The 25,531-nt window shown below is 40.7% G+C and overlaps 1 protein-coding gene across 2 annotated transcripts in view; it reads left to right on the top strand.

Moving 5' to 3' along the window:
• The window catches only part of gucy1a1 (guanylate cyclase 1 soluble subunit alpha 1), a 67,681-nt gene extending 44,394 nt beyond the window's left edge, over positions 1-23,287 (top strand). Inside the window, exons 6-8 of one of the 2 annotated variants that reach the window (XM_028802671.2) lie at positions 16,082-16,225; positions 19,875-20,029; positions 22,834-23,287. In XM_028802671.2, coding sequence (XP_028658504.2) covers positions 16,082-16,225; positions 19,875-20,029; positions 22,834-23,026 — 492 coding nt within the window. In that variant the 3' untranslated portion in view covers positions 23,027-23,287. The remainder of the gene's footprint in view (positions 1-16,081; positions 16,226-19,874; positions 20,030-22,833) is intronic. The other variant, XM_028802672.2, reaches the window with a different exon arrangement.
• The last annotated feature ends 2,244 nt before the right edge of the window (positions 23,288-25,531 follow it).

Below are 25,531 nucleotides of genomic sequence, written 5' to 3'. Positions count from 1 at the left end.
TAGGCAGTATATGAATACTTGGTGTATCTTGTATTAGTGTAAAATTTGGACTAACCATGTGTGTGGGACGCTGTCAAATGATTTTTTGTCGTCAAGGAATCCCGTGTGTAGGTTTCTGTATCTTTTGTATGCTTGCTGGGGTATCACAGAATCAACAAAGTGCAGTTCATTATAACCAAGTGTTGCCTTTTTGCTGTTCTTCAAGCATATCACCTGTGATGTGTGTGTCTATATTGTTTGATATACACTAAGTAAGTCCTTTGTAGAGCATCGGCAAGTAGGTGGTAGATCTGCAGTTTTTGGGAACTGTGGTTTTGGACTTGGGTTTCAAGTATGTGATGCCTTCTGTTTAAAACTGAGGGGTTTCTTGTGGGTTGTGTAGAATGTCTGTCAAATTGTCTGTAAGTATTAAGTGCAGAGTGGTGAGCCTCTGATACCACAAATTGTGAACGCCATCCAGTCCTGGTGCCTTTTACTGTTTCTGTGAGATCTGTTAAGGCATTATATTATCCGTGTTTTATGCTCCTCCTTGATCTGAGCTACCGTGCTATTATGCTGAATCTCATTCGACAGACCGATAACTGTGGAAGCTGTTGGTGTGCCATTAGTGTCTAATGCTGTGTGTTATTCAGTATGTGTCTGTTGAATAGTTTTTCATTATTTTGGGATCGTGAGTCATGTTGTTTTTAAGCTTTGCATAATTTCTATCTGTGTTTTAACTACGGGTTTTTGTTTGAAGGTGTGAAATGAACAGCCTCGACACACACAAAAAGGTTTAGGGCAGCCACCCATATATTGTCCCTGGCTGCAAAAGGGTTTAGAATGAGCACTCAGGTGCACTAAATCGAGTCCTGAACTGAACTGAATTACTCTTCAAAACATGGCGACTTTAAAGGCCATGACCGGAAATGGCATTGTGGAACCAGAAGTGATGTTCTTCTGGGCACTGGAACTGGAAGTGACGTTCTCCTGGGCGCCAGAACCGGAAGTGATGCCTTTACGGGAGAATCATGCAGGTTTTTCCGTTTTTGGTCTGTAGAGACAACAGAAGAGGGTTTAGTGCACTCCACCACCTGCTGGCCTGGTGTGGAATTACTTTCACTTGATCCATACACTTCTCTTCTACTTTGTGACAAAGGATACATTCGATATTTTTCAAGTCAAAGTTATTACTTTCATAATCGTGGTATATATGCTGTCAATCTTGGGCCACAAAGCTGCACATGAGATTACCGAAGGTTTTCGAAGGAATAGAAACTTTTATTGCTGTTCAGACAGATACAAACACAAGTCTCTTATAGAGGCAATCCGGCCTCACAAGGAACAACTGTCAAACGTGATGCCTTGGCCCAAATTCCTGCTCAAAAGAACACAAAGTCTTCTTCATCAAGAGGGGTACAGCAGCTTGGAAGCAGCAGGCGGAGCAGAAGGAGTCTGGGGGAAGAGAGACAAGAGAGTGAGACCTCAGGATGACAGTGGCTCAGTTTTTTAAATGTTCGAAGCCCAAGCCTGCATGCTTGCAGCTGATCCCCCAAAGAGGAGTTGTAAGAGTGTGTTTGTTTCTCACTGAACAATTGTTTAAGAGGGGGTTCCTGAAGGGCGGTCCCCATGCACTTGCCACACAAAATTGTGTTCCAAAGTCCAGCATTAATTGTAAAAAAGAAAAAAGAAAACATGGGTGATGGTGGTGACTGCCAATGCATACCTGTATATTCGCATTTCCATTACCTCTGTATTGTGGAAGTATATTTTTATTAACGAGTTTTGTTGTTCTGTGACAGTTTCTTCATGTTATGTGTGTTTGGCATAAGGGAATGCTGAGTGGGGACTGTCCCTGTGTATCGTATGAGTGTTCTTTCAGTGTCTTTTTCTCTGTTTGTGTAGTACTAGTATAAGGTATAATCTTTGATATGTCTTGGTGGTTTTGGTCATAATAATATAATTTATTGCAGTGTCCCCCTGTTCTAGGATTTGCATTGTTGAATGTGTTATCTTCCTATGTGTCACATGAGACTGAGTTTTTGTTGGGACTTTCTGTTGGTTTCTGACAGTTACCAGCAAATCACTGTTTTATTTGTCGAGTCTTGTTTTTGGGATGAAGTTATGTGTGAGAATAGTTCGTCACTGATCTGAAACTCTTTGTTCTGTGATTGGCAGTTTCGGGTATATCTGTGTAAATGCTAAGTGTAATTTGTGTCCATTTCTAATTCTATAATTCTGTTATATGTTAGGACAGCATGGTGTTCAGTGGCAGCGCTGCAGCCTCACAGTAAGAAGAGCAGGGTTTGTTCTCCCAGTGTTTGTGTGGGATACCACCAGGTGCCCTAGTTTCCTAACACAGTCCAAAGACATGCAAGTTAGGTGGATTGGCATTACTACAGTAAATTGGCACTAGTGTGTGGTTGGGGATTTTGTGTGTGTTCACCCTGAAGTGAACTGGAACCCTGTCTAGGATTTGTTCCTGCCTTGCATGCTGGGATAGGCTCCAACACCCCCTGCGACCCGAAGTGGTTCAGAAAAATGACTGCCTATAATATGGATGCAAGATGAACTCATTTGTATCTTTTGTACATTGCATGCACTGGTGGATCTCATCTGCTTTGTTGGCCAGGTGTTTGGAGCCCACCCAAGTCATCCATAGCAGTTTGAGTCTGGTGGTCTGACCCACCACTTTGTGGAGTGGGCTTTGCAGAAGCCACACTTGGGCCGGCGCTGCTTTTGCCCCAAGTAGCCAAAGGATATTTTACCTCACATTGTGAACATAGGCCTAACTCAGGCACGTGGCCCTTCTTATCCTGGGTGTTGAGCAACAACATCACCAACAATTTATTTCTTGTATAGCCCAAAATCATACAAGGAATGCTTAAATGCTCTTTAACAGACCCTGTTTTTTGATAGCCCTCCCCAGCCTGGACTCCCTAAGAAGACAAGAAAAAACTCCCAAAAAAATTATTTTAGAACAGCAGTGTCCACTCCATCGATCTAACATACAAATCACATAAGCATAAATTTACATTAAAAACATATTGAATAAAACATAACCTTGTACAGAAAAACATCTTGAGAAGAAATTTTGGGAAGTGCAATTCAAAGAGAGACCCCCTTTCAGGTAGATTGGGTGTGCAATGGGTGTCAAAGAATGGGGTAAATACAACACCAAAACATAAGTAATCCTCTTCACAGAGTGAGATGGTAAATCTATCATGGCCACATCAGAAATACAAGACAACAGTACAAACGACTTTGTTCTTGCACAGCGAAACACACCAAGTGCAGGCTCAGAGCAATGTGACAACTCTCTAGGCAAAACGCAAGAAAGATTATGCCACTCACTAAATACAGAACTATCACATATGAGGATACAGATTTGTTCAAATACATCAAAAACAAAGTAGAAACTTCTTCTTTCGGCTGCTCCCGTTAGGAGTTGCCACAGCAGATCATCTTTTTCCATATCTTTCTGCCCTTGCCATCTTGCTCTGTTGCACCCACCACCTGCATGTCCTCTCTCACCACATCCATAAACCTTCTCTTAGGCCTTTCTCTTTTAATTTTCCCTGGCAGCTCTATCTTGAACATGCTTTTCCCAATATACCCAGCATCTCTCCTCTCTGCACATGTCCAAACTAATGCCATCTCGCCTCTTTGACTTTGTCTCCCAACCTTCCAACCTGAGCTGACCCTCTAATGTTCTCATTTCTAATCCTCTCCATCTTAACATTTTTAATTCTGCCACCTTCAGCTCTGTCTCCTGCTTTCTGGTCAGTGCCACCATCTCCAACCCATATAACATAGCTGGTCTCACTACCATCCTGTAGATCTTCCCTTTCACTCTTGCTGATACCTGTCTGTCACAAATCACTCCTGACACTCTTCTCCACCCATTCCACTCTGCCTGCACTCTCTTTTTCACCTCTCTTCTACAATCCCCATTACTCTGTACTGTTGATCCCAAGTGTTTAAACTCATCCATTTTTGCCAACTCTACTCCCTGCATCCTCACCATTCCATTGACGTCCCTCTCATTCACACACATGTATTCTGTCTTGGTCCTATTGACCTTCATTTCTCTCCTGTTTAAAGCCTTTTCTTAATTAATTCCCCACCTCTCCAGGGTCTCCTCATCCTGCTCCCTACTCTCGCTACAGATTACAATGTCATCAGCAAACATCATAGTTCATAAGGACTCCTGTCTAATCTCCTCTGTCAACCTGTTCATCACCATTGCAAGTAATAAAGGGCACAGAGCTGATCCCTGATGTAATCCCACCTCCACCTTGAATGCATCTGTCACCCCTACCGCAGACCTCACCACGATCACACTTCCTTCGTATATATCCTGTACAACTCTTACATACTTCTCTGCCACTCCCGACTTCCTCATACAATACCACAACTCCTCTCAAGGTGCCTATGCTTTCTCCATGTCCATAAAGACACAATGTAAATCCTTCTGGGCTTCTCTAAACTTCTCCATTAACACCCTCAGAGCAACAATTGCATATGTGGTGCTCGTTCCTGGCATGAAAGCATATTGCTGCTCACTAATCATCACCTCACTTCTTAACCGAGCTTCCACTACTCCTTCCCATAACTTCATGCTGTGGCTCATCAGTTTTATCCCCCTGTAGTTACTACAGCTCTGCACATCCCCCTTATTCTTAAAAATCGGCACCAGTACACTTCTTCTCCACTCCTCAGGCAGCTGCTCACTTTCCAAGATTCCATTAAACAATCTGGTATAAAACTCCACTGCCATCTCTCCTAAACACCTCCATGCTTCCACAGGTATGTTATCTGAAGCAACGGCCTTTCCATTCTTCATCCTCTTCATTGCTGTCCTTACTTCCTCCTTGCTAATCCTTTGCACTTCCTGATTCATTATCTCCACATCATCCAACCTTCTCTCTCTCTCATTATCTTCATTCATCAGCCTCTCAAAGTACTCTTTCCATCTGCTCAACACACCCTCCTTGCTTGTGACTACCATCTTTATCCTTTACTACCCTAACCTTTTCCCCAAGTTTTCCCAGCAGTCCCGCTGTCTAGCCAGTCGGGAAAGGTCCTTTTCTCCCTCCTTATTGTCCAACCTCTTATGCATCTCATCATACAGCTTATTTTAGCCTTCACCACCTCACCTTACGTCTTATCTCCTTGTACTCCTGTCCAGTTTTTGCATCTCTCTGACTATCCCACTTCTTCAATAACCTGTTCCTCTGTATACTCTCCTATACTTCCTCATTCCACCATTAGGTTTCTTTGCCCTACTTCCTCTGTCCAGATGTCACACCAATGAGCAACAATGAAAAACAACATCTGTCCATCAGTTAATTGAACAGCCACAGCCACAGTCAGACAAGACAGACACAGTCAGAATCCTGGAGACTTCGACCAACAAGTCGGTGCTGGGCTGGCAAATCTAATGAAAGGACCCTTCTACCACAAGATTCCAGTGCTCCTTTATTTGAGTTGACTTTTTTATAGGCAGGCAAACAATTTGGCAATAGATCAGTGGCACCAAGTGCCACATGAGGATACAGAGAAGAGAAACAGAATAGGGGAGGATTAGCAACAGTTTATCGATATTTTAACACTAATGGCTAACAACAGAGATTCAGTGCACATAGCTAATCTGCAGCTCCAGTCAGGGGATACAAAACTGAAGTTGTGAGTCTTCAGCTGAGATTTGAAAATTTATAAATATTGTATTACTTATATTTTAGTGGTAATTACTAACAACAGATATGCAGTATGCATAGCTAATCAGCAGCTCTAGTCAGGGTATACTAAACTGAAGTGGCAAGTCTGTCAGGATCTGACAGCTGAGAATGAAGGGGCACCTCTTATAGTAGAAGGAAGACCATTCCACAACTTTGGGGCCCTGTAACTAAAAGCTCGACCTCCCACTGTGATTTTATTAATCCTTGGATTCATAAGCAGGCTGGCAACTTGAGATTATTCACATTTCTTTCTATAACAATTTTTAATGTGTAATATCTCTGCCACAGTGAGTAGTAGTCTACCTTTCGTCTCACCCTGTCACCTCAATCTTACCTACAATGGTGGCCCTACAAAGAGCATAAAGATCTCGCTGGTATCGCTCTAAGAACAATAAAAATTTACAAGTCCCCCACCACGACAAGGCAGTAGAACTTTGGGGGTCGATATTATTATTATTATTATTATTGGCAGTCTGTAATTACCAGAGCACTTAGTGATCATTTTTTTATAAAGCACCTGTAATCTGTAATTTTACATGATGGCTGAATTGCATGTTGCTTATAATTGGTTCAGTGATTTTTAAAAGTCACTTTATAATGGGCACCTTTCCCAGTTGGACTCATTTCAATAAATCGAGGCAATCAATTCACTGAGGAGAAATACGGCCAATGAATGTTTGCAATGATTACAATCAAAGTGTCCATCACGATGAAGCACCTCACACTACCTCATAGGCTCAAGTGCTGAGAGAAAAAACTGCACATCAGTTTCCATTTTAATTTCAATTTACTCTTACAATGCACACTTCAGCTTATAAAGTCAACCAATAACACATGCAGTGTAGTGAAAATACAAAACAACAACATCTCATCATTTGAGCCAAAGATGGTGCCTGCCTCCAGGAAACAAGTGCCTGACTGGAACAAACTGAAATCACTCTGCAATATGAGCCATTTCACAAGTCAGGCTCCTGTTTGGGCTCTTTGGACACTCAAAGTAAGATGGGAAGATTCAGGCTTACAAAATATTTTGACTACAGCTCGAGGCCTAATTACACATTCTGAGTCAATTACGTATTCATTCAATACACCTGTATCAGGTTTGTGGTGCTTATACTTATTACTATTCCATATTGTACTGGAACATTCATCATTCAATATTATACTATAGGCCTGGAAAATTCATCAACTAACAGTACAAGCCTGTACAGTAATGAGTAAAGTGGACTACAATCATTACAAAACAACTTCTTCGTTACTTATCATTTGTTCTTCATACACTGCTGACACAAACTCGTGCCCGTTTCATCTTACGTTGTCGAAACGGGCTCTTTGTCTAGTTATACTATAAATTACACACATTCATACATAAATAAATAAATCCCCAGTTCACTTAAAATTTCTTGGTAAATTTCACACTAAGACAAATGTTCTGCAAGTCAGAGATTTCTAGCTGGAAACACAAGCAACCATGTTATTTTAAAGTAATAAGTCTATTTAAGGGAACACAATAATTCATACTTCATGATTTTCTTAGAAGTTATTGTTGTGATTTTAACTTGACAAGCTCTGCAGGAAAACTAAAGCATGCTATTAGATGAGCTTACTAGAAGGTGTGACTTAAACTGGTTATTATCCTTAAAAAGTCACATATATTGACTGCATGATAAATATCCTAACAGTAGAAACAGGGGAAAAAATGTTAAAGAATTAAACAGACTCACCTTTCCTTACTTTCATCCACTGTAATAATAACTTTAATGAAAATTGTGGTAAGGAAGTCTACATGCTGTTCACACAGATGCCATGGAAGAAGAAAGTGTTTGGTTTATGGACTGGGTCTTTCATAAGGTCGCTATAAAGTCTTCTGCACTGAATGGTTGAAAACTGAGAGCGTCACACTCTTTTTCTTCTTCATGGTTTTCTCATTTCCAGCGGATGAATTCTACTCAATAATCACAAAAGCATGGGAAGAAAACTTTCTTTCTGCTTGAAATGTTTTGAAAAGTTGTCAACAGATAATGCAGAGTAGACCTTTTAGTTGCACAGGCACATTTTTGTCCTGTAAAGTGCACAATGTCTGTCTGTCTGTCCGCTTTTCATGAGAGAACTACGTAACGGATTTAGATCGAGTTTTTTTCTATAATTTGCCTGAACATTCCGGCTGATTCTGCGACTTCTTTCATAATGTTAAGTATCATAGTTCGGTTGTGGTACCGATCTATTTGTGAAAATCCGAGAAACAGGCTGTGGGCCAAGGGGAGGGGGAGGCGGGACCTCAGGAGTAAGGAGCTGGGCGGGGCTCTCCTCACTCATGCGCCGGCCTCCGTTCGAGTCACTCTACCTCGCGCCACATGTTGGAGCGGACCTTGCCTCCACTTATGTAGCGATACCTGTTTGTTCAGCAGACATTACCATCTAGAGATTGTTAAAGAGTAACGTTTGACATTTTTGAGAGAGAAAGATCAGAGCTACGTGAGTTTTAGAGGGTAGGTGCTGATTGGCAGAGATATCACGGTCATGTGCTTTTCTTCCCATGCGTGGGATGCTCTCCTATCAGAGCTGAACATGATCAGATATACAGTTGCAACATTTTAGACGTTGGAATGTACCTTACCTTTTGCTTGGCCATAGATATCTTGACAACTTTTTACATTTTGGCAAAGAGATCACAGCTACATTCTCGCCCCTGATAGCAAAACCAAAAGTATTATATATCAAGAGGCCCTCGGATATGAAAGTTATCAATATAAATTCATCTCAATACAAATTATTACATTTTTTTTTTAAATTTATTTTTAAAGTTTGTCCTGTTTCACTAGATAGATAGATAGATAGATAGATAGATAGATAGATAGATAGATAGATAGATAGATAGATAGATAGATAGATAGATAGATAGATAGATAGATAGATAGATAGATAGATAGATAGATAGATAGATAGATAGATACTTTATTAATCCCAATGGGAAATTCACATTCACTACTACACAGGTGGAGCCATGGGGGATAGCTAGTATATGCAAGAACATGTTAATTACAAAATTTTTCTAGCAATTAATATTAGCATAACTGTGTGTTAAAACTATAATGCATAAGATACATTTTCAGATTTAGCATCAAAACACCCCTACATTCAAAAAGAATTGGACTAATAACAATGTTGTAGAGCAGGAGTTGCCAACTCCAGTCCTGGAGCATTGCAGTGGCTGCAAGTTTTCATTCTAACCCTTTTCTTAATTAGTTACCAATTTTCTTTGCTATTTGATTTCATTTTAATTGACCTCAGACTTAACATATCAATTAACATTTATTAAAGGATTATACTGATGAAGTGAAGCCACAAAGAAGGAAAAAAGTTATTGATAATAAAAATTGTTAGTTCCACTTCAGCAAAATGCCACTTGTGCTCCAAATGAGGCGCACTGTAACGGTCAAAGACGCATGCGTAAAACTATCTGTCTGGCTAACTCTGTTTTTTATTCTCTCACAGTGACTGATTTGCAGTTTGTTTAAGAGATTAAAACAGAAATCTGAGTTATATAGTGAGACGAGTTTGTTCATCATTTTACAGACTTCGAGTAAAGTTATTTGATATTTTCAAGCTTAGGGTTGTCATAGACATGTGCATGGGAAGCAGTCTAAGGGCTTAGCTGAGGATAAGCAAAACAGGCTGGGGTTGATAAACAGCACTAATGCCTTTTCTCCCTTTTCCACCAACCTTCAGAAAGGAAGACCACTTAAAACTCCACCCACTTCCGGTTTCAGACCACGCCTTTCTACTGACCTCACTTCCCTTCCTATCTTGCCTCTTGAACCTACCACTCACTGATCAGTCTGATGTGACTCAGTCTTTTATAATTACGCTTGACCATATTGTGTTGGTAGTGACAATATACGGGGTGGATTCCCCAAATCTTTATAATTGTTCTATCGATTTTTATATAGTGGACATGACTGTAGTGACATTCATGTCTCTGGTGACTCTTCCTGTGAAGTCAGTAGACGGACTGGGAGAGCATGGGGGTCATGAAGTCACTGGAAAGGGGTGTGTGGCACTCCTGATATCTATGCAAAAGGACAAAGATGCAAGTCTTTAGAGTTCTGGTGCTTCCTGTCTTGCTATATGGTTGTGAGACATGGATGCTATCCAGCGGCCTGAGATGAAGACTGGACTCCTTTGGTACTGTGTCTATCCAGAAAATCCTTGGGTACTGTTGGTTTGACTTTGTGTCGAATTAGCGGTTGCAAATGGAGTCCCAAATGAGGCACATTACCTGCATTGAGAGGGAGCGTCAGTTACGTTACTACGGCCATGTGGCACGTTTCCACAAAGGTGATTCAGCTCGTAAGATCCTCATTGTTGGGGACCCAAGTGGCTGGACCAGGCCAAGGGGTCACCCACATAACACCTGGCTGTGGCAGATAGAGGATAATTTCCGGAGTGTAGGACTGGGCCGCGTGTCTGCCTGGGGGGTTGCCAACCGGGATTCTGAGTTGTTTCGTCATGTAGCGGGTGCGGCAACGCACTGTACCAGTGCATGCTCCCCAACTTGACTTGACTTGATATGACTGCCTAAATAATAGCTAGTCACTAAGCAGGTCTACCCAAAGAAGCCCTCCACTTCTCCTCTCGCTACTCCTTGTCATGACAGTGTATGTTGTCTCCTTGTACTGTTCTCCACTCTACGATTGATTCTCTTGGTCAGTTAGGATCCAGCTACCATATTCAGTAGATCAACTGATCTAACCTTGTTTCCTCTAACCAAGAACCTTTAGTGACACTTGCCAACTCTCTCGCTTTACAACACAATGATGGGGTAATGCATATCGTTACGGGTAAGAGTGAGTGAGGTCATCAGTAGAGTCTCTCAGGGGTCTGCACTTGGACACCTATTTTTTCTGATTTATACTGTAAAAGTAAAAACAGGACAGGGTTAGACTTTTGGGACACCTTTGCGTCCAACCCCATGTAATTCTCAACAATAAATTTCAAGAAAATGTGTGTTATAATGACAAATGGAGTCATCTTGATTTCTATCTAAGGTTGACTAGTTAGGCTTGTTTAAGGCGATCTGGGAGGAAGAGTTGGGTCCAAGTGGACAAACTGTGGTGCTAATGTCAGATGGAATGGTGTCAGTCATCTTCTCTGCAAAAGGGGAAAAGAGAGGTTATTAGTTCACAGTGCCACCTCCTGTCTCAGCAGAGAATTACCATCACCCAAGTCTTCAAGCTGTTTTCCATGCGCACACGTGACAATACTAATAATAAAAATTTTGGTGTAGTTTAGTAAACTTGTGAAATTTGTAGATGCTGAGGAGGCAGAAAAAATAATTCAAAAAGACCTGGACAATGTTTAGAACTGGGTAAACACTTAGAAAATACAGTTTAATGTACTAGAAATGTTCAAAGTGTTACAAAGGGGCAAAAGGATAGTTAATTATAAATACTAGATATCACTAGACGACACTGTCCTAAAGGAAGCAAACACTGACAATTGGTGCAACATTCTTGTTGTTTACAACAATGTGAAGAAGCAAATGAAAATAAAAATGAGATTATATTGTACCAACTGTAGAATATAAGGTGCATTTATGCTCAGACTGTATGATGCATCCAGTGCTGGATTAACCATATAAGCAAAGTAAGCACATGCTTAGGGCATCAAGGGTAAAGGGGGCACCACAAAAATTTTTCATGGCCAAATTTATCACATAAATTATTAAATTAATTAAATTTATAGCCATTTTCAAAATTTAATGAAAAATGAATAATGCCTCCCAGTACCTCCCTATGCCGTCACTGTTCGTAGATGGCGCCTTACACAGTGTGCTCTGCATACTGGTGCCATCTACGATGGGGAATTCCCATTTCATGGTGATTTCCGTAAATGCCATGTTATGTCAAAATATTGTGAAAATAATTTGATTCAAAACAATATGTTTTATATTTTGAAATAATAGTTAATAGTTGATTAAAAATTATTATCACATAATTGTTGTGTTTTGTGAATTGTCTGTTATTTAACTTAAAATAAATTTCTAGTGTGTAGAAAGCGTTATTTTCTGTTTTAAGCAAAAACAAAAAATCGTCCCAGTTTGAGGGAAAAATATTCTGGTAAGTCTATTTAATTCTATTCTTGGATATTTTTAAATTCATTTACATTATGTAAAAGTGAAAATCGTACAGCTGATTACTATTGGATAAAATTGTTTATAACTTTTTTACTAATAAAGATTTATTAACAAAATTTTCACAAAATATTCTTCAAATCTTGAACTAAGAATATGTGTAAATAGATTTGCTAAACTGACACAAAAGCCATAAATAAATTAAATAATCAAAATGGTAAATCTATGGTTTTCATTTCAAAATGAAAACCGTACATTTAAAAAAAAATCCTTTAAAATTGACCCCAAACGTTAAAATTTGTAAAATTTCGGATGCCATTTTCTCTTCAACAGTAATTTCTAAGCTGAATTTCAGCAGTTTCATTTATATGTGCGCCATATGTTCAGTGCAACAGAAAATGTAAAAACAAGATTCAGTCATGCAGAACTTTATAAAATAATTTTAGAAGACAATATTGAGTGTGCTTTTCCAAATGTAGACAGTATATTTTTAACATTAATGGTCACAAACTGCTCAGCTGAGCGCTCATTTTCTTGGTTGAAATATATTCAAAATCTCCTCAGAACAACTATGCATCAAGGCAGGCTGGATGCCTTATCTCTATTATGTATAGAAGCAGATGTGTTATGTAAGATTGATTATGAAGATCTAATCAAAGAGTTTGCAAGGAAAAAAAGTAGGAGAAAATTATTAAGATAAAAATAAAATGAAGCATACAAAAATAAATATTATTTTCCTTCTTACTATAAGTATGTTTGTTTAATTTTGAATTTTCGATAATAAAATAAAATTTTATTTTCTAGTTTGTTATTTTAATATTTTGAATTACTAGTGTAAGGGGGCACCAAAATTACTTAGTGCTTAGGGTATCTAAGGGTCTTAATCCGGCCCTGGATGCATCAGTGAGAAAGCATCTGCAATATCATGTGCACTCTGGTCACCACACTACAAAAAACATAAAGCAGCACTTGAAGCTTCCAGAGGAGAACAACCAGATGCATCTCAGGACTTCAGGACATGTCCTACTGTGACTCAGGGAGTTGTCTGTTTAATCTCGAGCAGAGGAGACTGCATGGGGACCTATTCCAGAGCGCGTGTTTATCAAATGTCTCAGAATTACTCCTAGGAATTGAACTATAAGTCGAACAAAAAGAAAAATTTGTCCTACATCTCAGTAGGGCATGAGAAGTGCAGTAATTTTGAAGCATCCGAGTACACTTTTGATTAAGAAGAAAAGACATCACAATTTCACATCACCCTGAACTGCAATTTGCCACTCAGGATGACATTTTGTAGTTTTCTAAAACTAAAGCTCAGGCTTCACAATAATAATAATAATAAAAAATTTTTATATAGACGTCTACACGTGGAAGTGTGTGTGTCTGTTTGTCTGCTAGGGTACAGCATGAAGCTCAAAGAAAGCGACTCTGTGAAACCACCGAGAAAAGAGAAACTTGCTTAGCCGCTAATACACATGCGAGGCGAGCACATCGGAAAAATGAAACCACTGGAGGAGGACTAAACTCACTTAGCCGATGATAGACAATGAAGGCGAGCACGTCGGCAAAACAAAACCGCTGAGGAAAGAACACCTCACTTAGCGGCTAATGCACAACCGATTGACTGATTGATTGAAGTGCCAGAATTCATGGTTTCTAGGAGCCCAGGCTTTTACAGCACGGGCTTACATAGCTAGTAATAATCATCATCATCATCATCATCAAAGTATTAGGAGAAGAAGAAGGAAAAAATAATAAGATAAGATATTAATGAATTATTATTATTTATTATTATTGCGCTAAGCTGCATGTAATTGTGGTCAGATGGATAGATTGAGACACACACACACAAAGAAAAATTATTGGGCACGTTTATTTAACGATGAATAATATATATACAGTACAGGCATACTATCAGAACATTCACTTTCTGCTATTTTGGCCTCATAATGTAACAGTTACTCAAACTATACCCACAGCTATTCCAGCAATGTGTCTGACGTCATGTTCACTCTTCCAGTATTTCCGATCGTCTTCCAGACTCATGTGTCTTTGCTTTCTCTGTGATCCCCCTTTATTTTCTGTGAGACGCTATTTATCCAATGTCCCAGGAGTCTCCAACTGTCTTCTTGAACTCTCCCAGGCTTATAAAATGTGGTAAGAGACATCAGCGTGGTTTGTGGAATGCAGAGCTCAGCGTACCTGTGTGACATCTGACTGTCAATCACCAGTTCAGCCCTACTTATTTTCTGGGGACAATACCCTTTGCCATCGGTGAGCACCTGTATGTTGATTAAGTGATATCACTTGAAATTCATATCCACAATCGGGACAATGATCTTTATGCACATGTTGATTTGCATGAATGATGAATTGCTTTAACAATACCCTCATGTGGTGTGGTAGGAAAATATGTTAGTCTGCACATTACCTCATGTCCAGTAAGGGCATTCAAATTTGGGTGGAAAATTTGAGAAATGGTTGGTTGTGACTTACCCAAATCTTGTCAATTGCAAAGCTGCATTTTTCATTGTTGCCATAAAGCAAAACATTACCAACACTTTCATTTTGGCTGACAGTGAGTATAGTTTTTCTGGTTCGATCATGTAACGTACAAGATTTTTTGCAAATATTATTTGTTCTCTGTCAAATCGATTTCTTTTTGTGAGTTCATTGTTGTCTAGTTTTTCTAAAATGTTCCTGGGATGTATGTGCCAACCTCTGCCTGAACACCATCTTCTGGCATCTCCAAGTGAGTTAGGAGAGCTCACAAATTTGGATGTGTCTAATTGTGTAAAATGTCTTTGTATTACTGTATCATTGATGGTGTCCTTCACTGGAACCAAGGGGTCTAGCACCAAGCCTGAAACACAGCCTCAGACCATTTTCCCCCTCCAACAAACTTTATAGTACACACTTTGCAGTCCAGAAGGTAGCATTCTAATTCATCGGCCAAATCCAGATTCATCCATCAGACTGCCACATAGTCAAGCGTGATTCATCACTCCACATTTCCACTCCTCCAGAGTCCAATGGCAGCATGCTTTACAACCACTCCACCCTGCGCTTGTCATTGCACGTAGTGATCTTAGGCTCACGTGCAGCTCCTCGGCCATAGAAACCAATTTCACGAAGCTCCCAAGAAACAGTTCTGGTGCTGATGTTGCTTCCAGAGTCAGTTTGGAATCCTATTGTGAATGATGCAAAGAAGATAAGTGATATTGACACACTTCAGAAATCGGCAGCCCCACTCTGTGAGTCTGCCTGGTCTACCACAGCATGGCTGAGCTGTTGTTCCTCCTTGACGTTTCCATTTCACAATTAGGCAGATCTAGCAGAGCAGAAATTTCACCTACTGACTTGTGGCAAAGGAGACATCCTATTACAGTGGCACATTTATAGTCACTGAGCTCTTCAGTCACACCCAATGTTTGTCAGTGGAGACTGCATGGCTATGTTCTTGATTTTATGTACCCTTTTACCTGAATTCCATAATTTGGAGGGGTGTCCACATACATTTTGTCCATATAGTGCATATTGTGTTTTTCCCTGTATACAGTATATTAGACTTTGCTTGCGTAGTAGTGAAACAGGACAGTTAGGAGGGCTCTGCCCGGCTCTCTATTCTTGACGTCACGCTTCCCCCACCCCTCAACCCGAAGCCTCTGTCTCGGATTAGCATGAATATATCGCTCCTGCAAGTAAACTCTGATTCTTAGCACGATGAGAGAAGTCACAAAATCAATTGGAATTTTCATACAAATTATAGAAAAAAATCTGATCTAAATCCGTTAAGCATTTCTCTCATTCATTAGCTAAGTGGAGGTAAGGTACACGCCCTGAGGCTGGTGCGTGAGTGAGGAGGACCCCATCCTCTTCCCCTCTGCCCACTGTGTCTCTCTCAGATTCTTGCTAATAAATCGGCACTGCATGAGAACTATGATACATAGTGCAATGAGAGAAGTCTCAAAATCAACCAGAATGTTCAAACAAATTATGGAAAAAAAACCTGATCTAAATCCGTTAAGTGGTTCTCTCGTGAAAAGCAGACAAACATACAGACAGACAGACCGATGTTGGATTTTATATAGATAGAGATGGTGCTTTTGTGTTTTAACTCTAGATTATTCCTGAAAATGCACATTACTCTATATGGAAGTGTACCATGTGCCATAAGAATGCATTGAATTTAATTTTCTTTTCAAACTTCCTTGTTGTTTTGTCTTAGGTGGAGACCATTGGAGATGCCTACTGTGTAGCAGGAGGTTTACATAAGGAGAGTCAGACTCATGCTTTGCAGATAGCACTGATGGCCTTAAAGATGATGGAACTGGCAGATGAGGTGCTCACTCCTGAAGGAGAGATCATTAAGGTTTGTTTAAAATGAAACATCTGTTATCTGAATAAGGCGGAGGAGAAGCTGATTAATGACCGGTAATCCAGCCGGGAGATAAAGCACTCATACACTTGTAATGATACACAAAGAAGGCAGAAAAAGGTGTGGGGAACCACCCCCTATATTGTACAGCATACAAAACAAAGCAACTCAAAGTTTCAATAAATGGCTTCAGAGCGACGTCTGGTTCCATGTCCAAAACAGGGACAACTAAACACAAAAGGAGTTAGGCTTTTATAATAGCCAGGGAGGAAGAGGTGGGGTCCAATAATTGAGGCCGGAAGTGACCTTGGTAGGAGGCGCGGTTAGGTAAGGGAAGCAGGAAGTATTCTATGTTGGTTTCCCTTCGGGGGATCTATAGGAGAAGGAGAGCAAAGGTCAGTGCACTTTGAAAAAACCTGCTCTTGTTTTCTGCCCCTGGTTAAGCCCTTAGCCTGCCTCCCAAGCGCACATGTGTGACACACTGTTTATCAACAGCAGTCATGAGGCAGACCAGGCTCGTCATATCAAATCATAAAACTTTATAGATCATCAAAGCACAACTGAGAGCCAAAATTCAAAATCAAAAACAACCCTGAAAATGAGTCCTAACCATAACTAAACCGACCAAATTGTAGGTGTATCCTTCAGATTTATTCACAAGCTTGCATACCAGATTAAGTGAGCCACCATCTTCAATAGGTTTTATGAACTGACATCATGCCTGGTAGTGGACATCATTACCATAAACAAAATGGCCACCACAGTGCAAGGATTACTGGCAGCCGAATAGCAAAAAACAAAATGGAGTTAATTATGTCAGAAATATTTGTCCATATTTTTGAAGCAGAGTATTAATTTCTGGTCAAAGTGTACCTGTTATACTAGATTCAGAAAGTACTGAGACCCCTTTGCTCTGCACACTTTACTGTGTTGTAGATTTAATTTTGCCCATCAATCTATTGTGAATTATGCGGCCCGGACACAGACAGGCAGACACGTTTAAAGCCATCACCACACGTTTATTTGCACTACCGTATTTACAAGAGTCCATAAGTGCACCGCCACACAAACCCCAACAGTCTCCCAAAAGTGCAGGCTTCAGTTAGCCACCTCTCTTTCTCTTTCTCTTTCTCTGTCTTTCCAGGCCTCTCCTTGCCACCTCCTCTCCGACCTCGTCCACCTCCTCACCCGACTCCAGCCCTGAGTGAGGGGAGGTGGCTCCTCAAATAGGCAGGTGGCTGATGACCACACCCGGCCACCTGCCACACTATACTCTATAAGCCATAATAACCAAATGAAAATATGTTTTCAGAAAGGTTTGCATATTTGTTAAAAATCACAAACTGAAATCTCTTATATCTAGAAGTATTCAGACAATTTGCTGTAGCACATGTTTGCTTTAATTCTGTCAGAGTTGTGTCTACAACTTGATTGGAGTCCACCTGTGGCAAACTGAATTGCTTGGATATCATTTGGGAAGGGACAGATGTACCTGTGTATAGAAGGTCGCACAATTCACACTGTATGTGAGAAAATAAACCAAGCCATGAAGTCTAAGAAACTCTCTAGCCCTCCACAATCAAATTGTGTTGAGACACAGATCAGGGCAAAGGGATACAACCATTTCTAAAGCTGTGAATGTTCTGAGGAGCACAGCAGCCTCAATAATTGTGAAATGGAAGAAATTTTGAACCACCAGGACACTTTCCAGAGATGGCTGTCTGGCCAAACTGAGTAACTAGAGGTGACCAAGAACCCAATGGTCACAGTAACAGAGCTCCAGAAGCCCTCAGCTGAAATAGAAGAACCTTTCGGAAGGATGACCATCTCAGCACCACACCATCAACCAGATGGAAGCCAATCCTTAGCAAGAGACATATGACTGGCCACTTGGAGCTAGATAAAAGGTATTTAAAGGACGCTAAAAGCATGAAGATAACGATCCTCTGGTCAGATCAGACAAAAATTGAACTCTTTGGGTTGAACACCAAGCACTATGTCTGGTGAACACCACACACTCCTCATCACCTGCCTAATACCCTCCCTACAGTAAAGCCTAGTTTTGGCAGCATCATGCTATGGGGATGATTCTCAGCGACAGGGACAGGAAAACGTGGTCAGAATTAAGGGAAGAATGAATGCAGTCAGATCCTGAGAGGTCTTTGAAGAAAACCTGCTCCAGAGTACACAAAACCTTAGACTGGTGTGACGGTTCACCTTAGAGCACAAAATATCCAAAACATACAACTTAGACAACACTTTAAGACAAGTCTCTGAGTGTCCTTATGTGGCCTGACCAAAGCAAAGACTTAAAGCCCATGGAATACTGTGTGGAGAGACAGACCTCAAGATGGCATTTTACAGAGGCCTTTCATCCAATCTAACGGAGCCTGAGGGGAGCCTGCTGGGAAAAATGGGATAAATTGTCTAAATTCAAGTATACAAAGTTTAAAGAGACTTACCAAGAAGACTTGAAGCTGAAATTGCTGCCAATGGGGCATCTGTGGAGTACTGAGTTTAAGGTCTCAATACTTATAAGAATGAGATATTTCCATTTTTTGATTTTTAGTAAGTTTGAGACCCTTTCTGAAAACATTTTTACTTTGTCATTATGGGTTATTGAGTGTAGACTGATTGGTAAAAATTTAAAATTTATCTCTTTAAAATTAAATGACATTCATGAAACATGCCCCGCCAGTCCATTTTCATAATGGCATCTCTGTCAATGTGCTTTATGTAGCATTTAATTGGTTAAATTGTAATTGCAGTCATATCTGGTAAGATCAGCCCACGTTGTTTTATATAGAGCCTTTTTAGAGCAGGGATCTTCACTTGCAGTTCTGGAGGGCCACAGTGGCTGCAGGTTTTCATTCCAGCTAGTTTCCTTATTAGAAGACAGTCCTTGCTGATCATGATATTTGGTGTTTAACTGTTTTGCTTGTTAATGCTCTCACTCCTTCAAGACACATTTTAATGAGTTTCCTTTTCTAAGAACATTATGTATATGTTTTATAGAGCAGAGCAGATTTATACTTCACGATCATTCCCTTTTCTCTCTAATGTTTTCTAGACATTTTATTAGCACACATATTTCATGATGCACATTCACAATTGTAAACGGAGCCCAGTTAGCAGTAGAGCCGGTTCCAGTTCTTTCTTTGTTATTTGCATTTCGTCATTAACGGTGGCTGCTTAAGGAAACAGAAAACAATTAAAACCGAAAAGGAGCTGCTTAAAGCTTAAATGAACAATTGGGGGTTCTAAATCGTAACATGTGAGTTAACTAAATTTTAGCCAAAAAACATCTTGCTTTAGCAAATTAATGGGTTTTAATTAAGAAGTAAAAACCTGCAGCCATTGCGGCCCTCCAAAACCATCAATGAAGATCCTGGCTTTACGGTGAAAACCATCCAAGGGCATTGAAGAATAGACCCCCTAGAGTAGATATGTTTAACCACGAGTGATCTACTCAGAGTCAGGCTGTTATTCTGAGACAGCCAATGAACCAGCAGCCTTAGCCATGAGATCACACTGATTGTCTCCAACAGATTTTACTTTTACATCAACCCAATACCAGAGCAAGAATCAGGTAAGTAAATCTGACATGCTAAAAGACTTATATCCAAATCTGTTTCCTCAACAGATGCGCATAGGCCTTCACTCTGGTTCTGTCCTGGCTGGGGTAGTTGGGGTGAAAATGCCACGATATTGTCTCTTTGGAAACAACGTGACACTGGCCAACAAATTTGAATCATGCAGCATGCCAAGGAAAATCAACGTCAGCCCAACCTCATATAGGTACTGTATAATGCATGGAGCTGTTGAAAATACTGTGAAACCAGATCTGGATCATGGGAGAGCAACATCAGGTGCAAGACAAGACCTAGCCCTGACGCCAGGCGCCATTCCATCAGGCATCCCATTCATGCAGTCACCTGCACTCACACTCATTTGACTAAGGTCAATGTTGGAAATGACCTAGTAGGCCCATCTCTGGGGATGTGGTAGAAAAGCAAGAGCACCAGAGGAAAGCCCAAACAGACAATGGGGAGAATGTGTAAACTCTTCTCAGACAACAGCGGGGGGCAAGATTTGAACACAGGAACATAGAGCCATGAAGCAGCAGAGCTAAACACTATTCAAGTCACAGATCATTTCCTCCATTTGTAATTAATAATAACATGGGCCACATTGAGCAGAAAAAATGTAAAATGAGATAGATAGATAGATAGATAGATAGATAGATAGATAGATAGATAGATAGATAGATAGATAGATAGATAGATAGATAGATAGATAGATAGATAGATAGATAGATAGATAGATAGATAGATAGATAGATAGATAGATAGATAGATATGAAAGGCACTATATAACAGATCAGTGATTTTCAACCAGTATGCCGTGGCACTGTGGTGCATCGTGAGTGTTACCCAAGTGTGCCATGGGAATAATAATGTAGTCCACCTGGGTCTGAACCTGAGAGAGACAAAGTCCTCAGGTGGTAGAGACCTGTCTGAGGAGGACAGAACTACCTGAAGAAACTTGCATAAAAGTGGTCTCCTGGCTGCAAGAGTTCTTCTGCCTGATTGTGTGGTCACCAGCAAGCCTTCCAGTGCCGGTGAATAGTGGGTAAATATGGGCTGCCCCTGAGACAGAGAGGGGTGGATAAAGGGACGAAGCAGCTGGGAGATGCCACCAAAGTACTCAATAAGTGCTGTGTCTGTAAGTGCTGATCTCTGAGCTGCTTTTTTTACCAGCTACTGCATTATTTCTGGCCTTTCCAACAGTTGAACACATGTATGAGATTTTTTTTTTTTTGTGATTACCAAAACAGTGGTGTGCCTTGAGATGTTTTGGTTACAAAAAGTGTGCCACCACGCCACCACAGATAGATAGATAGATAGATAGATAGATAGATAGATAGATAGATAGATAGATAGATAGATAGATAGATAGATAGATAGATAGATAGATAGATAGATAGATAGATAGATAGATAGATAGATAGATAGATAGATATGAAAAGCATTATAAAATAGATCTGTGTTTTTCATCCAGTGTGCCACGGCAGAGTGGTGCACTGTGAGTGTTATCCAAGTGTAATTAATAGGCAGATATATGGATCAATCCAAGATGCTCAGGCAATGGCAGGGTGAACGCCTACCTGGGCAAATTAGTATCACCAATCCACCTAACCTGTATGTCTTTGGACTGTGGGAGGAAACTGGAGAACCAGGAGGAAACCCACTTGAACATGGGAAGGACATATAAACTTCATGTAGGGAGGAGCCAGGATGCAAACCCTGGTCTCCTTACTGCAAAGCAATAATGCTGGCACTGTGCCACCCATCCATCCATCCATCCATTTCCCAACCCGCTGAATCCGAACACAGGGGTCTGCTGGAGCAAATCCCAGCCAACACAGGGCACAAGGCAGGAACTAATCCCGGGCAGGGTGCCAACCCACCGCAGGACACACACAAACACACCCACACACCAAGCACACACTAGGGCCAATTTAGAATCACCAATCCACCGAATCTGCATGTCTTTGGACTGTGGGAGGAAACCGGAGCGCCCGGAGGAAACCCACGCAGACACGGGGAGAACATGCAAACTCCACGCAGGGAGGACCCGGGAAGCGAACCCAGGTCCCCAGGTCTCCCAACTGCGAGGCAGCAGCTCTACCCACTGTGCCACCCTCTGTGTAATATTATGATAGAAAAGTAGAAAGAAAAATAATATTTTAGAAACCAATTATTGTACTAGCTAGTGGTTAAAACTAGTATAGATACAATCTCAGAAACGTTCTGGTTAGCTAGCCTGAGAGAATACAGGTGGGCTAATTTGAAGGGCCAGTAAACAAGCTGGCATAGACTGGAACAGGCACAAAGTCTGACACACCTTTTCCCTTCAGGAGGTCAGCATGGACTGGAATGGAGGCTGAATCTACCTGGGCTGAGTCCTGTCTAAACATGACTGGAAATAAGCAGGGAGACGCCTTGCCCTGAGATATCCCATTGTTCTGGGAGGTGCATGAAGGAAGCTGCACAAACATAAAGACATAGTAATAAAGAAACTGTCTCTCTCTGACATTTTCAATTCCTAGGGGACCACCTCTCTTGACAACCATATTCATACAGGCCATGCTGCTTTGCCCTAAGTAGACGACATGCTGGATTAAAACCAAGCCAGACCAGAGACTAATACTGTAAGACAGACACCAGGTAGTAAGCACAGGGACACCAGATGAACTGCTACTTAGGCTGTAATGGTATTTTAGTTACTCTCATTTTACTTTCTTGATTATTTTGGGCATATTATCTACAATACATAATTATTTTTGTATTTTTTTTCTATTTGTACTTTTTTCTACTTTTTCTACCAAAACTGCTTGCTGTGGTACTCTGTTTAATTGCCAGGTGTTGTTGAATGTAAAAGAAAGGGGAAAGTAGCAGGTAATTACAACAGTGTGGTAACTATATGGGATTTGGGGGCTTTCCGGTAAGGCCCACATAATATAGATTATTAAACACAGAATGGGGTCACCTTAAGACTCTAACATAACAAAAACACTAATTTTTTTTTTCCTTTTTCAGGCTTTTAAAAGATCATCCTGGCTTTCTTTTTACACCCCGCACTAGACGGGACCTCCCAGCCAACTTCCCCAGTGATATTCCAGGCATTTGTTACTTCTTAGAAGCTCTCAACTGTTCCACTATGAACTTCTCCACAAGCCCTAATGAAGATTGCAGAGCCACCTGTGGGAGCATCAAGGAAAAAGAGCAATAAAATAATACACAACTCTTAAAAATTGTAGTAGGTGATTAGTACATCTTTCCACACCGTGGACATGTCTGAGCCACACATGCCGAGGCTTTTGTGAGACAACAAGCATGTGAAGGCGTCTTCATTTTTTTTTTTGTGATGTGTAAAGATCTATTTTGTAATCAATTTAGTTCATACCACCCAATATATTTTGTTGACTGATGTGCACAAATATATATGGTCAATGAAAGTAGTATCGTGGAAATAAACCATTTTACAGTCTTTTTTTATTTCTGGAAGTGACATTTATCTGAAGATGACCTGAGAAAGACTTACAGAGGATTCCAAAGGTATTCAGACCTCTTCACTTTTTTCACATTTTGCTACTGTATGTTACGGCCTTGTGCAAAAATCCATGTTTTCCTTCATTAAACAACAGTCAGTACCCCTGAATGACAAATCGGAAACTGGATTTTGTACATTTTCACAAATTTAATTCACATCCCAGGACCTCCCTGCACAGAGTTTGCATGTTCTCCTCATGTCCGCATGAGTTTCCTCTCAAACACATGCAGGTGGATTGGAGATAATAAATTGACTCCTTGATACTAAAGTGCCCTGTCCTGGGCTTGTTCATGCCTTGTGCCATATGATTCCTGGGATGGCTCTGGTTTCCCACACAGCCCTGCTCAGGATAAAGCAGGTTTAGAAAGAGGATGGAAGGATACAAAAAACTGAAACATCACATCAACACAAGCTATGTATCCTCTAAACTGCATACCTATAAAGCGGTTTTCATGGTACCATGCAGCACTTTTGAACTGCTGCACATGTGTTACCATATTACTTCATGGGGAACTGTTCCACCAACACAGCCCTGGCTCTTCAACCATGATTCATTGCTTCGCGATAATCAGTGCTTCAGAGGAACCCACCCGTCCCTGTTTTGAATCTGCACTGCGATGTTATTCAAACTTATTAGTAAAACAAATTAATAAAATAATAATAATAATTAATTGTATTTAAATAGTGCAGAGGGAACACAAGACACAAATGTTCAGGAACTTCACTCCATAGTTAGTTTGGGCAGCGATTCCAGCCCAGAGTGTTCTTGAGTTTGACACAATATGCGCCACATTCCCGGATTTGAGGATTTTCTGCCATTCTTCTCTGCAAGCGTTGTCAGTTTAGATTGATATCATCAGTGGACAACTATTTCCAGTTCATTCCAGAGATATTAGTTTGTGATTCAAGTCCAGGCTCTGTCTAGGGCACTCATGATCATTCCTAGAGTTAATACTAAGCCTCTCCTGTGTTGTCTTTGCTTTGTGTGTAAGGTTATTGTCCTGCTCTGGACCAACAGTCATGTCTAAGGTTCAGAGGACTTTGCAGCAGGTTTTCATTAAGGATATCTCTGTACCTTTCTCCGTTCAGTGTTCCCTCAACTCCCTCTAGTCTTCCAGTACCCAAGTCTGGTGTTGGCACCATCATACTTCACTCTTGTTATGCTATTTGCACAGGTTTCCTCCAAACGTAACACTACTTTTGGTCTCATCAGACCAAACAATCTTGTTTCCCACACTCTGACAGTACTGTCGGTGTCTTTTTTGGTAACTTCAGATGAGCTTCCATGTGTGCTTTGCTAAGGAAAGGCTTTTGTCTAGCCATCCTGTCATAAATCTCTGATCAGTGGAATGTTGCTGTGGTGGTTGTTCTTCTGGAAGTTTCTCCCATCTCCACACAGGTTCTCTGGAGCTAAGCCAGAGGGACCACCAGGTTCTTGGTCATCCCTCTTACCAACACCCTTCTCCCCTCATTGCTCAGTTAGGCCTGGTAGTCAGTTCTGGGAAAGACTTGTGGTTGTTCCAGACTTCTTCCACTTAAGAATTATGGAGGTCAATATACTCTTGGGAACATTCAATGCTTCAAGATTTTTTTGTAGCCATCCCCAGATCTGCGCCTCCACATAGTCCAGTTTGTAAGTTCTGTAGGCAATTCCTTTGACTTCAGAGCTTGGTTTTTGCTTAACTGTGGGACCTTCTATAGCCAGGTGGATGCCTTTCCTAATCAGTACAATCAAATGAAGTGACCACAATTGGACTCCAAACAAGATGTAGAAACATCTCAGTGATGATCAAAGGAGGAGACTTTGTGTTGCAGGTTTGACAGGGCAAGTGGAAATGAGAAAACCATTCCTTAAAGAAACAAAATAGGGCCTAGAAATACCGCCTATGGACTACTGCAGACTGGAAGAAAGTCTCCTCTTCATAGTGAAAACTGACACTTGGTTTTTTCGGCCACTTTTAAGCTGTGCTTGAAGCTGTTGTGCTGTGAGTTGCCTATCATGCAAGCTGGTGAACCTCAGAAACTGGGTTGTGACTTTGGCTCTGCCAGATCTCTTCCTAACAATTTCTCTAAATGAAAGACTGACACGTCTAAAGGTATTAATGCTGTGTCTCATTTAATTTGTTAATCACCATTTTCTTGCCATTTTCACTGGAATATTGCCCCAAGTCATACTTCAGAGGG

Source organism: Erpetoichthys calabaricus, chromosome 5 (assembly GCF_900747795.2).
Source record: "Erpetoichthys calabaricus chromosome 5, fErpCal1.3, whole genome shotgun sequence".
Lineage (NCBI taxonomy): Eukaryota > Metazoa > Chordata > Cladistia > Polypteriformes > Polypteridae > Erpetoichthys > Erpetoichthys calabaricus.
Note: the sequence above shows the minus strand (reverse complement) of the source record. Positions and strands in the feature narration are given on the sequence as shown.